General features: G+C 40.4%; 3 protein-coding genes across 4 annotated transcripts in view; all 3 read right to left on the reverse strand.

Annotated features, from left to right (window-relative positions):
• Window positions 1-108: 108 nt before the first annotated feature.
• On the reverse strand, window positions 109-3186 carry LOC113015000 (nuclear transport factor 2-like). Its single transcript, XM_026156890.2, has 5 exons — window positions 3047-3186; window positions 1595-1715; window positions 1432-1503; window positions 1164-1262; window positions 109-384 (listed from the first exon to the last, which is right to left on the reverse strand). Exons 2-5 carry the CDS (start codon window positions 1697-1699, stop codon window positions 268-270), a joined length of 393 nt encoding a protein of 130 aa, XP_026012675.1. The 5' UTR covers window positions 1700-1715; window positions 3047-3186; the 3' UTR covers window positions 109-267.
• Window positions 3187-3290: 104 nt separating this feature from the next.
• bloc1s4 (biogenesis of lysosomal organelles complex-1, subunit 4, cappuccino) lies at window positions 3291-9248 on the reverse strand. Its single transcript, XM_026156889.2, has 5 exons — window positions 8838-9248; window positions 7109-7180; window positions 6911-7012; window positions 5263-5397; window positions 3291-4321 (listed from the first exon to the last, which is right to left on the reverse strand). The coding sequence occupies exons 1-5, from the start codon at window positions 9177-9179 to the stop codon at window positions 4223-4225; spliced, it is 750 nt and encodes a 249-aa protein (XP_026012674.1). The 5' UTR covers window positions 9180-9248; the 3' UTR covers window positions 3291-4222.
• A 3965-nt stretch (window positions 9249-13213) lies between these two features.
• pard6gb (par-6 family cell polarity regulator gamma b) overlaps window positions 13214-16927 on the reverse strand; it is a 35909-nt gene continuing 32195 nt past the window's right edge. Inside the window, exons 1-2 of one of the 2 annotated variants that reach the window (XM_080296583.1) lie at window positions 15005-15151; window positions 13214-14797 (exon numbers count right to left, since the gene is read on the reverse strand). In XM_080296583.1, coding sequence (XP_080152709.1) covers window positions 13734-14797; window positions 15005-15068 — 1128 coding nt within the window. In that variant the 5' untranslated portion in view covers window positions 15069-15151 and the 3' untranslated portion in view covers window positions 13214-13733. Of the gene's footprint in view, window positions 14798-15004; window positions 15152-16927 lie in introns of those variants that run through there. The other variant, XM_026156102.2, reaches the window with a different exon arrangement.

The raw sequence follows: 16927 nt of genomic DNA on the forward strand, positions 1-16927 counted from the left end.
TTACCTACTCATCTCACTTGCACTATTAGACATCAAGCAACACCTATGAGTAAAGAGATTAAACTAAAAAAAAGCTATTTGTTACAGGAAGGCAAGACAAAACTGTAGTTTAGAGTAATAAATTCTTTATTTGAATAGAAATGTTATTAATACATGCATTGTAAACACCAAAAAAATGTGGAATATCTTTCTAGAAGTGGCAGCATGACACCGCAGTGTGAATTCAGAACTGGATACAAGTGAATGTGAACCTACTAATCCAAATCACTACACTGGTATGTTGTGTATCCCCAGTCGAAACACATCATTCGTGCATGCCCACGCACAGTTTTGGGATTTCAGCATAAACACTTGATGGAAGGCCATCGGTGGATCATCATCTACCTGTTGGAAATAATTAACAGCAAAATCGTGAAAAACTAAAACTGTAATGTTGGCAGGAATATAAACTTAAATCACATCAGCATAACTCATTAGGACTCTAAAAACACTGCAGTAATGATAATAAAGCACATTGTATTGTAATGTAGAAGCCATACATGTTGTTCAGAGTTAACATACAGAGTAAAAACAGCAGACCCACACACACTGGTAAGAAGTTCTCTATCAAACACTTAATGAACTGCAACACATCATTTATCTACATGCTCTTCAGAAAGTGAAACAGTCATTTGTACTGGGAAAGTGCAGCCTGCCACAGCCAGACTATCATGAAAATAAACATAAAACTTCCCTGCCACCCTGCATTTCACTGGATTTAAAAATGTAACTCTTCCAACCACAAGGGGGCAATCTACAAAAGCTGCTTTCTCAGAGAGAGTAGTATTGGATCCCAACACTCAAAACAATGACACCTGCAGGTCTGAATGATGATTTTAGAATAAAATGTAAATGTTATTTTTTTTGTTTGTTTTTTGGGGTGAACAAGGTCACATGATATACACAATGCCACTGATATTTGTTCCTCCTCATCTTTTCTGACTGAGCACAAATTGGGTAAAAAGACCCATTAGTGAGAACATTTTGTGTACATTTGAATAAATTCTGACCAAAACTGTAGTCGGAGAAGTGATTTTACTGCAGATGCCTTGACATGGTGTAAGCTCATCAGTAAGCCAGATGAATAAAAAACATAAAATAAAATGTGAAGAATCATAGAATACCTGTAGCTGTCCAAACACCATGATGAGGATACAGCTGTCTACTGTGGGCTGGAAGTCCTGTTCTGTGATGATGTGCTTAATGCGCTTGAAAGGCAAGTTCTGTGAATTGTGAACAATATTATTGTTTAGACTGATGTGCTGATGAAAGGAGAGGCGTAAAAATATTATTAATAAATTCACAGACACAACATAACCTGGATTAGAAGCAGCATTTATGGAGTTTCTTTGTGCATGCCGGACCAACAACCTGCTAAAACAAGATACTTACTACTAGTTTGCCAGTTATAGCTTCTCTCCCCTGAAAAGGTGATCCTTCCCACGTCAGACAGGCATCAGGAGACTGCAGAAACATTTTTTCTTTCATAACTATAGGCTCAAAATATTTTTAACATCCAGCGTGATGGAACTGAATAGACATCTGGAAAGCTTACATAAAGGTTACCCAGTCCCATCCTATTGGTATTGTCAAACTGGTTGTAATACTCCTGGACAAAGCCCTCTCCAATCTTTTGCCAAATTTCTTTCTCACAGGCCATGTTTGCAGCTTTGGATCTGTAAAAGAAGACAAGCTAAGTAAAATAAGTCAAGAAATGAGAAGAAACTTGTGTTTATTATTTACACTTAAATAAGACTTTTCTGGTGTCTAATGTGACTTAAACAAAATATGTATGTAAAAATGAAGGGCCAGTTAAATGACTATCTTAATGGACAGCCTTTTGAAATTGCCAACAAAGGTACTGTCTAATTTAACCCTGCATTTAATGTATTTATATTATTACAGACAGGATTACTTCAGATGTTTGTCACTGTATTTTACAACCTCAATCGCAAAAAACTTATACATAAAAGGAACACAATAAAACATATTTAATGTTTAAACTCAGAAAAAAAGTGCCATTGTTAAGAAAAGGGTACATAAAATTGCAATTGTGAATAAAATACAGCCTTATGCGGTTTGGAAATCACTGTTTGCATTTTGTTTGTGTTCACATTTTACACAGTGTCCCAACATTTCCAGAATAGGACTCATATTTTATTGATTTACACACAATTTCTTATACCATTTTGTTACGTGTGTTGTGTTTAACCTAAGTTTAAGCTGCTGTAACAAAGCAACTTCCCGACTTTGGAGATTTAAAAAAAAAAGAAAAGAAAATATTATCATCTTAAATAAACTTTATTTTCAACCACTGCGAAGGACTGCAGGCAGGATGTAGATGAGTGTCAGGGGTGACTTGTGACATAAACATAGAAGAAAAAGTGAAAGGGAAGGTTTACAAGATGATAGTGAGACCTGCTGACAGAAAGACAGGAGTCTGAGCGGAAGATGTTAAGATTTTCAGTGGGAGTGAGCAGGATTACAGATGAGTACATCAGAAGGACAGCTTAAAAGAGGCATGCTTTTACAAAAAAGAAAAAAGAAAAGAGCCCCACTCATATTTTAAATGAAAAAACAATGGGTTGCCTCTCGTGCTGAAGGATACAGATGTGACTGCACAGCTGGGGGGAAAATGAGGCCTGCTTCTTTAAGTGGTGTGGTTTCTTCGTGCTAAAGTTTCAACCAGCTGCAGCGACTATAGCAAGAGAAGCAGATTCAAGTCTATTGGGAGTTAACCAAGTTGCTGTCCAGGTATTTTCAGACTAGTTGAGATTAGTTAACGCAGTCGGGATTAAGCAGAATATAAATCGGAGCTGTCGCAATCCTGCCGTTTGTTAACCAGAAACCCAAGCTGCGGTCTCAAAGTTTTGGCTAGCCTCTGCTGCCTTTACCGAGAACTGTTTTTAAAACCTTTGTCTCCACATTAAGCTCATTAAACTCGTGTCAACAAAGGCCTCAGTAACCCGTCATCTTCATTAGACACTTGACTCAAAAAGTACTTTACCTTGTCCGCTATTTTTGCTTGCTTTTTTTTTTCTCCAGCAGCAGACGTTTCGGCGTGGGGAAACGAGTCAAAACGAGGCGACCGGAGTTCCCGCTTCCTCCGACTTGTGACTAACGCGTGACGTCAGCACAAGCCGCCCAATGAGAGAGCCTCGCAGTTCTCCGTCAGGAGCTTTTCCTGCTCACCGAGTCCCACCCTCTAAAACACTAAAACTCAGGATCGCATACATGAAACAGAAACGAGCTTGTCTCAAATATTTTTTAATGATTATCTCAAAATCGTAAACCAAATACATACATGTAAAATTAAACATTTTTAATATCTAATTTGGCAAGTAATCAAAGAACCAGAGCTGAAGCTGTGACCATTATTGGCTAAACTTTGCAAGAAAGGGGCCGCACTGCATTAATCTGTTAGGTACTGTTGCTCCCCTCTCCATGATGAGGTCCAAAGTTCCTCTTCTTCCTATTTAGACTGCAGCTTCATCACTGGCACAAAACATAATCAGCAAGTGACAACTAATCTATAATGTGCTTTTTTTCCTAAAAGGTGCAATCAAAGACGTAGCCTCGTGTCAGAGAGAGGCAGTAAGATAAGGCTCGAAATAAAGTGAATACTTTGAAATGGAAGACGTTAAATGCTTAACAGGATAAGATCAGTATTGCTCGGCGGGTGGGGGTGTAGAAGAGACAAAGAAATACAGCTCAGTTCATAACAGCGTGCAGGTCTTTACAAACACTATCAACAGGAATGTAAGTCATAAAAACAAAGCTGGGTTATTTCTCTGTGTATTATTTGAAGATCTTATTGTACCTTCTATACAGTGCTCTACAGGCGAGTGGGACGACTTTGTCCTCCTGACTTGCCACAAATTTAACATCTTACATTTTCTTCACCATTAGTGAAAACAAAACCAAAGACCCATTCAGGCACTTTAAAAATAATTTTGCTACAGTTCAGTGTTTGTTGCTGCCAGGGAAAGGACTTTCAGGAGCACAGATTGTCTGCACCCACTTGACTTCCAGTGACTTGTTCAGAAAGGCTGCTATTGCTTTGTTGAAGCCACTGCACCAATAGATCCTCCTTGCAATAGGTGGCAGTAAAAGTCATCTGTGCAGTTTGGCCCAACAGGCCTCTGAGGTTAGAACCGAGTTATGTTTTGAACGTTCAAGCGCGTCACTGTTCCGGCTGTGACGTGAAATAATCATCTGTCCGAAACACGCTGGGGACTTCTTGACGCTGATGTGGTGCTGGTCGTCTTGGACTGGCTGGTTTCTGAAAGCAAAGAGACAAAAGTTAAAAACCTAATAAATGAAGTGTGGTTACAACTGCTGGGGGAAACCTTAAAAAGAACACTGACTCCGCAGGCATGATGCTGTTCTTGAACACCATCAATCTTAATCAGACATATAAATAAAAACACTGTGGGTGTTTTTGTTTTTATGAAATCTGAACCTTTACTCATAATGATCTCAATGAAGTCTGGATAGTGACTACAAATGACCTGGGTGGCCTTGATCCCAATCTCTGGACAAACAACAAACGTTGAGCAAATCAAATTCTGTGTGGATGCAACTGAGGTCACTAACGGCAGATCGCCAGTTTCCTCCATGATCGTGGTGGAGGCAGTCAATTTTTTTCTTTTTCAGAGGCAATAAATGGCTCAGCAGATATTTCACTGTCTAAAAGGAGAGCACCTAATATTTCCCCAAATCTATTTCATTCTATCCCATTTAGACCCAATGTGGAGAAAGTGGGCAGGGCATGTGGTTTTAGCCATCAGCAGCATTTGGGATCCTGGCTAAATGCATCAAATGCATCTCGGGATAGATGCATTTGATGCACAGCTATGGGTCTTTTGGGAGATTTTTTTTTAAATCCATAAGCATTTTTCGACTTCTCCTTCTTCTTTGTAACAGAAAAGCTATGAAGACAAACCTCACTCCCTTTGCTTCATTCCAGTGGAAAAGTACAACCAAATAAAGTATGATATTAATTTAAACATTGTGAAAAGTGCTGGTTGTTACAAGTAGCAGCAAAAGCTCTGGACTGCAACCGATTATTACAGTACATTGCTACAGTAAGAGTGGGCAGCCCACAGCTGAACTAGTTTGGGAACCTTCTAAATAATAAGTTTTTGTTTAATCCTGCAAACACCAAACTCAGTGGATAGTGGAGAAAATTTATAATTCACAAGTGCAGAAATTGGCTCTTACGTTTAAGAAGCCTGGGACAGTCATTGTGCGGAGGATCTTCTTGAAAGCACCCGGTAGTGTTCCTAGCTCTCCCTCTGCCTGTGTGACCTGCTCCTCCATTGCGCTGACATTGGCTCCCACCATCTTTACAAAGGCCTGCAGACACAACAGCATATTTAAGATTCACTACAAAAGTTACAATATTCAATTTACCTGTGGTTGGCAGACAGAAAAGACAGCTGACACAGCTACGCTTTGTCCCCAGTCAAAAATGACTGTGCTGTTACACCAATGATGGACTGTTACGTTATGAAGCAGACATGCAGATGCCGACCTTGGCTCCACAAATAATTGTAGTCCAGTCTGACTCTTTATTACAAATCAGGAAATATTAATCATATTTTGCAATGAAAAACAAAAACAAATGTGTCTTTAATTTTAACTATAGATTGTGATAGATAATTTCTTAATATAAAAAGGTTTATGCAGTTAATATACAGTCATGTGAAAAAGGAAGTTTACACAGCACTCTATCCACTTCTATGAAAAACTTACAAACTTAAACTTGGCGTGCACCACCTGAGATAAGGGCTGAACAATGAGCATAAGAACACCGTTATCGCTTCAATAGGAATTATGAGCCCAAGTAGCTGTCAGGTGATAAAATGCACTTGATTAACTGATCATCAGCAAGTGTGAGCACCTCTGTAAAAGCAGTTTGGCAGTTTGCTGGACTGTAACACCGAAGTGTGAGTCAACACAACCTTCTCAGGAGTGGACGTCCCTGAAAGTTCACCTTAGGTTTGCAAAGTTGGATATTCGAAAGTACTCTAGAGTCAAATGTGAGGCCACCTGTTTGACAGCTAAAGCTTGGCTGAAACTGGGTCATGCAACAATGATCAATGATCCCAAGCACAGCAGCAAATCTACAACAGAAAGGCTGAAAAAGAAAAGAATTAAGGTGCTGCAATGGCCCAAACAAAGTCTAGACATCAAACCGATTGAAATGCTGTGACGGGACCTTAGAGAGCTGTGCATAAATGAATGGCTGCAAACTGATAAAGTCATACAGAAAATTATTACTTCAAGTTATTTCTGCTAAAGGTGGTTCTACAAGTTGCTGAATTATGGGATGCACCTAGTTTTTCACAGAACTGCATAAGTTCCTCTGAAAAATTTCACATGACTGTTTATCATGAAGTAAATTTTATTTTTGTCTCATCACAAGTTACCTGATGAAGACATTTAATGACATTCAGCTGAAGAAATCGTGAGTATGAACTCAAATAAACATAGTTTTTGCAAATAAGGTCCCCTTTGCTGGTAGATTACCAGACATTTGAATGCATGGTAAGCTTTTACATGAGGAACAGGAACTAATACTTCTACCTTTTCGGTACACGAATGAATAAATAGAGGAAATAGAAAAACAAACAAGTGGCTCAGGGTCTCCATTTGTGAGGATGATACTTTCCGTATTTAATTATGAATAAAAACACTGCACACAAATCAATATACATCAACTCACAATCACGCATTTCATATTAGAGTTGTTAATGTTGCTTGCAGTTTGGCAGGATGCCTCTCTGAGGAATCCGTGTGCATTATAAAAGCGGCAAATGAATATTTTATACAAAATAAAATGAACCGTATGAAACAGTCGCTTTACCTCCAGCTTATCAATTCTTCTGTATATCTGTCTCATTTCATCAGACTTCTGCTGGATTTGAGGTAGGTTTTCATTCACTATCTGCGAGGTATCGTTACGGATCTGTAGACAAAACAAGACAGAATATCAGAAGCAAATTATCCGCGTAATCTAAAACATGAGATGTAAGACACACTTTTATATTCTGACTGAGCTTACCATATCCAGCATTCCAACAAACTCATCCACTCTTGTCAGCATCTCTTCCAAGCTTTTCTCCAAGCACAGGATCTATATAAGACAATGATTTTAAAGTAAGGGTCCCAGAGTGTGTGAAATATGTCATAATTATGCTGCCCACACACAAGCTTCAATACGTTTAGATTGCATGGCCAAAACACAGCAGCCTTTGTGCTCCTTCTTCAGCTTCTCTGTAACATGCCTTGTATCACGCATATCCACTTAAGACTCAAGTCACATGGCTTGGGCTTGAATCAGTTCTCAGGCCATTCTTCTAATGACTTTGGAAGTGACATGAAAAATCCCACAACCCAGTTTTGACCTTAACAGCAGTTACTCGCACCTTCACCCAGATTCAAGCCCCTCGAGTTAGAATTAAAAGCTTGTAAATATATGACTTTTCAGAAACTTTTCCTGCCATCAGATGCTCTAGCAATCATTCTGGCAGCAGCGAATCATCTTTGTGGTTTTCCTCCTGCCTGGCACCTCCATATTCAGCATCCTTTGTCCAATATATCCTCTATCCCATCTCTACACATCTCAAACTCTAGCCCTTCAAACTTTACTACTAAATTCCTCAACCTGCGCTGTCCCTCTGAAACACTTGTCCATTCTGCTCAATCCCAGTGAAAATCTGAACATCTTCAACTCTGTCATCTGTCTTTTTTTTGGGGTCAGAGGCAAACTGAACAAACCATAAATCATAGCAGCACCTCGCAAATCTTCTTTTACTTTTGCTGCTATCCTCTTGACACTTGTCTCTATCTACTTCCCCCATACTCTCTTCCTCACCTCACTTGTGCCCTGTCCATCGCTTTGGATGGTTGACTCCAGATATTTAAACTCATCCACCTTCACTATCTCTGCTCCTTGCAGCTTCACATTTACACTTTCTCTCTCATTCACACACATGTATTCTGTCTTGATTTCATTGACTTTCATCCCCTTTCTCCCCAGAGCATACTTCCTGTTGGTTAATGGTGAGGCATAAGTCATGTGAAGGCCAGATTCGACGTTAATGCAATTTAAAAAGTAAGCTTCAATGTTTGCGAAGGTCTACTTATACTGGTGTTTCCCCTTTTTCTATCAAAGTTCATCAGGGGCTAAATTGTTACTCCAGCTGCTGTTCTGACAGCCTATAATTTTTTGGTTTGAGTAGAGTCCGTGCAGGTACATGTCTTTTTGGGGCTGCATATTTCTTGTGAGACTCATTAAACCCAGTAAAATGTGGGCCACTGTCTTAGTATGTGGTGCTGGTGGACCGCACTACGCCAGTGCACTCGTAGAGCATTTAAAACACAATTCTTTCTACTTTGTACCTGTTTTTGAAATTAGTTGGCCTAATTTGGGACTTCCGACATAAACCTCTGCAATACATCTTTACAGGCCAGCTGATGTAAGAGGAAAGCCAATCCTATCACTACTTTCGTGTCGCCTAGCAACTGTCATTGCCAACACCGTCCTAGTTACTGACAAAAGCAACGTGAAACTTTCTTGTACCGTAACGTTCTTGTTGTATAAGAAAATGCTAGGTAGAATAAGACATATAGTCCTTAATGGAGACGATGTAAACCAATTTATTTGGTACTCATAATGAAAGTGGAACACTTCGTTTACAGGAAGACTGTGTAGGGCTGCTGCGGTACTGACAGTCAAATCATAAACAAAGAGCTAAACATAGCTTAGCTGCTGATATAACAGCACGCACCTCGTCTCCTGCTGTCGCCCTGATGTAGGAGGAGTAGCTGAGCGCGGTGTGCCTCAGAACCTCGTCGTCCTGCTCTGGGTCGTGCTTGTCGGTTGTCCCGGGCTCTGCAGCTTCATCGAGGCTCGGGCTTTGAGAAATAACGTTAGCTGCTCCTGCTACTCCTGCCCCCGCCGCTGCTCCAAAGCTGGGGCTCTGCGACACCGTCCCGCTGCTGAGGATTTCGCTCACCATCGACAAACTGCTCGCACTCTGAGAGACGATTCCGCTGTCTGTGCTGATCTCAGCGCTGGACTCCTCCAGGGGAGACAGCAGGCCCACCCTGTCAACCCGTTGATGGTCCATGTCGCTTGTCTTTCTGATCTACTGCCGTGTTTTGCCTTGTCAAATGACTAGATCACGTGTGTCGCACAATGGACGGAAGCTCGTAAGGGACAAATGTGTTTTTAGTGCAGCAGAAAACGGAAAATGTAAATAAAGAAAAATACAATATAAATAAATAGAATATAATGGAATACATTCTCAATGGTGGATACAAGCGCCATTTATTTGCATGTCTGCCCCTTTGGATTCATGCATCAAAATTAATAAATTCCATTAGCCACTTGAGTTTTAAAAATGTCAAAGTTTTTCAGTTTATTTCCCATCATTTTCATCTTAGGACACGGCAGTTTTACAACAGAATTCCAACCACTGGATCAATTTTAGAGGTTTTACTCTTAAATTTTAGTGCTTTTAACTATAAGGCAAACTTACAACTTGAACACTTCAAGTAAAAAGAGATAACTGCAATGAGATTTGTTATAGTGCAATGAAAAAGTATTTGCCCCTTTCCTGATTTCTTAGTTGTTGTTGTTGTTGGGTTTTTTGTTATTGCATATTTGTCACCCTTAAACATTTCAGATTATCAAATAAATGTTAATATTAGAAAAAGATATCCAAAGTGAATAAAATAAGGGAGTTTTAAAATTATGATTACATTTATTAAGGAAAAAAAGCTACCTGACCCTGTGTGAAAAAGGAATCTCCCCTAAACCTAATAACTGGTTGTGCTATTCTTGGCAGCAAGAACTGCAATCAAGCCTTAGTGCTAAGTGGCAGCGAGTCTTACACATCTCTGTGAAAGTATTTTGGCCCACTCTTATTAAGGTCATACCATAGCATCAAAATCTGATTTAAGTCCAGACTTTGATTTGGCCACTCCAAAAGCTTAATTTTGTTTTGTTTTTTTGGTTTTCTTTGTAAGCCATTCAGAGGGGGGCTTGCTGGTGTGTTTTGGATCATTGTCCTGCTGCCAGATTTGAGATGAGGGCATTAAGCTTTTTCACCTTTTTCTGGTAGAGTGCAAAATTCATACTTTTACTCTTAGAGTATTTTCTGTAGGTCGCCAAGTTGGTTTGGGTAGCCTAATCTAAACTGCCTAAACTGGACATAACATTAAAATTGGGTGAAAAGCTGGGTACAGGCTAACACAGAAAGGCAGATAACCATTTATCATCACACCAACAGCCAATTAGAATCCCCAATTAACCTGACGGGGTCTTTGGACAGGTTTAAACCTGTGTGCTGATGCACCACTGTGGTGCTCCGCTATCAAGTTAGTAAGATTAATCACACAATACTGAACCCTAAGTTGAATTTCACAGCAGTGATCACAACTATCTACTAATCCACTGTGAGAACTTATAATTTTGTCTTACCATCCAAGTCTTCTCCCCTCTACATAAACATACACTGGAAGCTGCACATCCAGAGACACATCTTTAACTCTTTCATACACATGCAAACTCATATGGTATGTATGTATTTATCTTTCCCAAGGACACTTTAACATACGGATGCAGGAGCTGGGGATCGGACCACCGACCTCCTGTATGTGCCACCATTTTTGGGAGGGGCATCGGTGGCAGTTGGGTAGCCAGTGAGAAGCATAAGCATAATCAGATGTGACACCCCTGTTAGCAAATAATTTCTAAAATCGATTTCTACATGGATGAACTTGTATGATTTGACACCGAGAGCATTGAAAAGAGGCAAGTGTAGTTTACTTTTGGGAAAAGATGAAATATTTATGTTGTGGAAAGTGCTGTAGGTTTTTTTTCCAACAAGCACTAAGGACTCTTGCAATAGAAAAAAAAAAAAAGATTGTCTGGTCTGATAAAATACAACAGTAACTTTTAACATTTCAGTACGTGTTATTCCAGTGTCGACCAGCATGTGGCAGAGTGAAATACGGCATGGGGACTTGGGGGAGTTCAGATGTCTGACGCAGGTCAACATGTTTTGTATGCAGAAAAAAAAACCTGCCTATGATCAAAGGGGTTTAACACGTTTCAGCATACAAAGTATCCAATGAAAAGGATTACCTGTCAAATCCGTCAGGCTTGTGCAGACGTTTCCAATAATTCCCTCTGAACCTCAGATCTTCAGTTGGATGTGTTCATGTCCAAGAAAGCATTAAGGCGGCCACGTCTGTTTATTTTGAGTTTGTCGGCTTTAATCGGTGTGCGCTTGAATCCTATATTCTATCAGCTGAACATCTGTATCACATGTGGGGAACATAACATAACTGTTTCTAACTGTAACTGCCCTTCCTCGGCTGACTCTGATAAAAGGACACAGATAGTGAAGACTGATTGCGTGACAGTTAGGATTTCAGGTCTCCGGCTAAACCCACAGTCTGCTGACTGACAGTGCTGACTAGTTGGGTGTGAAGGATCTATTAGATGTATGAGCAGTGTGGCACCCTGAACAAACACAGGAGGAAAATATTCATTAGCAGAGAAGTGAAAGATGTTTGCTGCCGGAGGGCCTCTGACATGCATTCCAGTTGCATATCTAGGTTGGAAGCAGAGGCTGTAGCCAAAAGCAAAATGATGATAAAGCTGTACCCGACTCAAGGAATTCAACCTTCAGATAGTCTACATCTTGACTTTGTGATGTCTAAAGTGAATTATTTTGTGAAACAAGACCTTAATTTCTTATCTTCTCCTTCAGCCTGACTACTGCTTTCTAAAAGCCTAGGATTTGTGGCTTTCACTGTAGCTTTTAATGACTTGAATGAGGTGCAGATGACATCACTACAGACTCATCACCTTTAAATAGCCACAAGTCTTTGTGGTTTTACACGAGTCAAGATTACTTTTACTTAAGCTTCAGAAATGGTGCTCCAGAAATTCACACCACACTGTGTGGTTATGAGTTCCTAGTTACTCTGAACTGGAATGTCAGCCTCTTTGCTTCACCATCAGCTTTGAGTTGAATGAAAATCTTCTGGCCTTTAGTTTGAAACCAAAACTTATTTTTCCATTTTGTTTAGTACAATTCATGCAGTCATCTGTGCTTAACAGCATCTTGTGTCTGTTCAGTACAAAAATACATTTTAAAGTAAATACACTCACTGGCCACTTCATTAGGTACACCTGTACTATTGCTCATTAGCGCAAATATCTATATAAATTGTATATAACATAACTCATATCCATTTTTGCATGTAGATGTGGTCAGTAAACCAGCTGAAGTTCATGCAGAGCATCAGGATGTAGAAGAAAGTTGATTTAAGTAACTTTTAAGTGGCATAGCTGAAATACTTAGATGGGCTGGTCTAAGTATTTCAGAAACTGCTGATATGTTGGGATTTTCCCCAGACAGCCATCTCTAGAGTTTACAGAGAAAACACCCCCCAAAAATAAATAAAACAATCCAGTGAGTGGCAGTTCTCTGGGTGAAAATGAGTTGTTGTCAGAGGTCAGAGGAGAATGGTCACACTGCTCTAAGTTGCAGTAACAAATCACTTGTTAGAACCACGGTGTGTAGAAGATGTTGTTTTCAGAGATGCTCAAGCTGGTGATGTAGCTGTGTGGGGTATATTTTCCTGGCATGCTCTGGGGTCTTTAGTGCAGAGCGACACACAGCCAAAGTGTTGTTGCCAACCATCTCCATCCCTTTATGACCACACTGTACCCACGGCTGCTTCCTGCAGGACACCATGTCAGAATTCAAATCAAACCTCAAACTGGTTTCTTGACCATGACAGTGAGTTCACTGTACTCAAATGGCCTCTATTGTCATCAGCTCTCAATTCTTAAGAATGTGGTGGAATGGGATAATGACATTAGTCGAGAAATCTGTAGCTATGATGTGATGCTATCGGGTCAATATTGACCAAAATATCAGAGGAATGAGCACCTCTGTGAATCAGTGCCATGAATAAGGAGTTAAAACAACAATAAGGTGTGCCTAATGAAGTGACCAGTTGTAGTTTGAAAGCTCTAACAAGCTAAAAAGATAATTATATAAATGCAGAAATGATTGTCTCAATTTAGAAGCCATTAAGTGCATAAGTAGTGGAGCAAACATCACATTTATAGTTTGCATAATTGTGAGACAGAATAATTTATTGAAACAGATACACGGATTTGATCATAAAGCATAAAAGACCTATTAAAAAAAAACAAAAACACTCTACACAGCATTCATCAGAATATAAGAAATATAGATTTACTCTTTAAAACATCCACATAAACAAACCCCAGTTGGTCCCAGTAAGAAGAATGAAAAGGGTCTTAATAAAAAGTGGTCACTAAGTAAAGACACGAGGCTGTAGGTACATTCAGAACTACGATAGTGGACTCGCCTAAAAACAGTTATTTGTTCTGATGCTTATTACAAAACATACAAATTTTCTCATGTATGATAAAGATGACTTTAAAAAAAACAAACACAAGAAATATGTACACAATGCTCTTTCCTGTTTGCAACTTCCTAACATCAAAGGTTTTGTAAAACCAGACAGAAGTTACAGTTAGTATCTGACAAAACACGCACATGCTCATTATTTAGCTGTTCCAGTTTAGTCTCTGAGCAGTCGGGATGTTTGTGTGTCTGTGTTTGTAAGTATTATAGGGTAATGACAGTGCCGTCCTCCTCCACCCCTCCTCTGGGAAGTGCGAGACTGTTTCGTGGGTCAGTTTTCAGTGAGCTGAGGATTTTGTGCAGGCTGCCGTTGCTGTGGCGGAGGGCTGGGTTGCTGGTATGATGAAGCTGCGCGTGGGGTTGATGGCTGTGAAGGGACTGCTGGTGTGGGTTATGCTGAAGGTTAAGGTCTTTGTGGAACTGGTAGCTAAGACTGCTGTGTTGGTGGTGGTGGGACCCTCCATTTAGACTCTGCTGGGAGTGGAATGAAGCAGTGGAGACCACCGATAGTGGTCGTGTGGGAGGGCTCGGAGGGGCCGCCGAGCCTGAGGTGGTGGTCGGATTCTGGTGTTGTGTGCGGGACGCACTGGATGCCAGCGAAGCATTGGACCTCTGAGATGGCCTCTTGATGTTTTTCTCTATGACGACGTCATTATCCTCGTCACTCTCCAGGTCATCCTGATAACCATGCGCCCCAGAAGGTGGCATCCCCCCTATGTTTACATACATGTGACCGGTTGAGCCGTTGCTATCGGACGACTGGCCCGAGCTGCCGGAGATCCTGCTGCTGCGGACAACGTTGTTGCGCTGATTCACTGGTTTGACGGTAACAATCAGGTTGTGGCTGTTGGCGATCATCATATCTGTTACCTGATCCAAGGATTTCCCCGTCACTTCAATGCCGTTCACTTCCAGCACCTCGTCATTAACCGCCAGCAGCCCGGTGCTCTCCGCCAAACCTCCAGGCACCAGCCGAGATATGAAGATGCCAGGTACTTTCTCCAGTCCGTGAGAAGTCACGCGCACGCTGACTCCATCTCGAATGTAAAAGCCCAAAGGTTTGTCTGAACCGTGGCGATACAGGCGGACACGGCGGTGAGATTCAGGCAAGATGTCCACATCAATGATTGAGGAAACGGGTCGGAAGTCCTGTGGCATGCCGATGCGGATGTGAGGACGCTTGCGGTTGACGTCGTTGCGCAGCGCGACCACAGGCTTCTTCTTACGTGTTATGGTGTTGGAGGCAAAGTTGGTATAGTCTATCTCTTCTGCAAAGAAAGAGACGAGACAGAGAAAGAAAAAGATTTAGTGACAAGAAAACCATTTCAAAATGTTTATCTTCCATGTGTTAAACCAAGGCCCCATAGAAAAATAACTATTTGCAAGTATGAATCATGGAAAACTAGTCAAAGAACAAAAATATAAATCTGGAACGGAACAAGATAAAAAGGACTATCAAAACCTCTGTTACAAACCTTTGTGCAAATGATGCACAGATGTAGCTGACCCGAACTGTCCTGGGAAACACCTGCTAATCATTTACACAACTTTTATTCCAGATTTGACACAATATTTTAATTAGAGGAAAGTTATAAACAACACCGGAGTGCTCAGAGGTTTACTCACAAGGTTTCTATGCAAAAGTGCAACTTGAACAGGTCAACTAGATTCAGATGCTGAGAAGCTGTGTGTGTGTGTGTGTGTGTGTGTAAACTGCTGAGTTTGCTGAGCATTCCAGTGCAGAAAGCTGTGACCCACCCCTCTGCTACCAGGCTGCAGCTACATGGATAACAGGGTTGCATTTCTGCATGCAGATACAAAGTCACATGAGGTACATGTACCATAACCCATACAACTCAGTATCAAATGTTAAAAAAACAAAAACAAAACCCCTCATTGTGCTCTTTATAGCTAATTAGAAAGTGAACCATCTTCCACGACCTCAGTTCACAAGTGACCTCAAAGGACAATGAGACAACACGATGTGGAAAGAATGAGCTGAGGGAAGATTTGTTTGCTAATCTCAGTTAATGCTCGATGTTTCCAACCACAGATTCAGAGCCATCGATGAAACAATGGAGGCCTTCATGGTGGACTTGATTAGTGCTCCCTAGCATTTTTATAATCTGACAAACCCCACAGGAACAACATCATCCCCCCAACTCTGAAGCAATTCCAATCAACTGTTATTTAACTCCTAAATGTTTATAATGTTAATCATTTGTCATCATGTCAAACTGTCAGAGAGTTTATCAGATATGTTAAAGCTTTGAGCAGTTACAGTTTTAACTACACAAAGTCTCTAGGAATTACTTTTAGCCATTTCAGTCATTATTGAACTTTGATCAATTTTCATTTGTAATTTAATAACTGCTCTGAACATCATTTTAAATAGCAATTTTACCCAGTCATCCCTTACCTTTTGTTCTGTCTGCATTTATTAATTACTTTTAATTAACTTCTCAGGCCAAATTTGTTCAGGTTCACTCATCTTTTCAATTAAAATTGTGCTACAGAAAAAACACCTCCTCTGGTACTTTTTCCCTGGTTGGAAATCAGTGGCTTGGATCACCCTGTCAGTGAATGACTGACATTTAAAAAAAAGAAAAAAAAAAAAAAAGTAATCACTGCTGAGCATTAAACAAACAACAGCAACAAACCTTTTTTTTTTTTTTTTTAAAAAAAAGGGATGAATGTGTATTTACAGTTTCACATTGACTCACATATGATTACACATATGTTCACTGAGTTGTATTTCTGACAAAGATGCAAATAAGAGGAGGAGAGGAAAAAAAAAATAGCTCTCTAATCTTCTCTTCTCAGGCAGGCAGGAAATCTGGACACAGTAAACCGTGATGTGACAGGAAGCGAAGGTCCCCAGACAGGAGAATCAGCTCCAGCACTTCCATTACTATGACTCATGTTTGCCCGACTGTTAGGGACACTTTAAGAAGAAAAAAAAAAAATGAAATTGTGTGTTTGACTGTGCACTGATGGTTCAGCACACAGTATTTGTTGGGCCTTTATTCAAACACTGAAATAAATTTCAATTCTGAGCCAGCTCCAGCCTCAGGACCTTTGCCATACACCTCCATATGGAGTGCCGACTCATCATCATTGTATGTTCTCCCTCTACAACTTCTGTGTGCAGACTGATGACTAAGCAATATATTCAATTTTTTCCAAAATCCATCCTCTTGGCATGCATGTTGGCAACGAATCTGGGAAGTTTTCCAGGCGGGTTAAGTCATGTTTTGAATACACTTACCTACAGCCCAACCTTAACAACAAAATACCTGCCAGCTCTGTGGTGGCAGCTAAGTCGCGAACCTCGACTGTGTGCATGCATCAGTTTTGATTGGCTCTGTGGGGTCAGAGGGTGGGACAACTGCAATTTT

This window comes from Astatotilapia calliptera, chromosome 22 (assembly GCF_964374335.1).
Source record: "Astatotilapia calliptera chromosome 22, fAstCal68.1, whole genome shotgun sequence".
NCBI lineage: Eukaryota > Metazoa > Chordata > Actinopteri > Cichliformes > Cichlidae > Astatotilapia > Astatotilapia calliptera.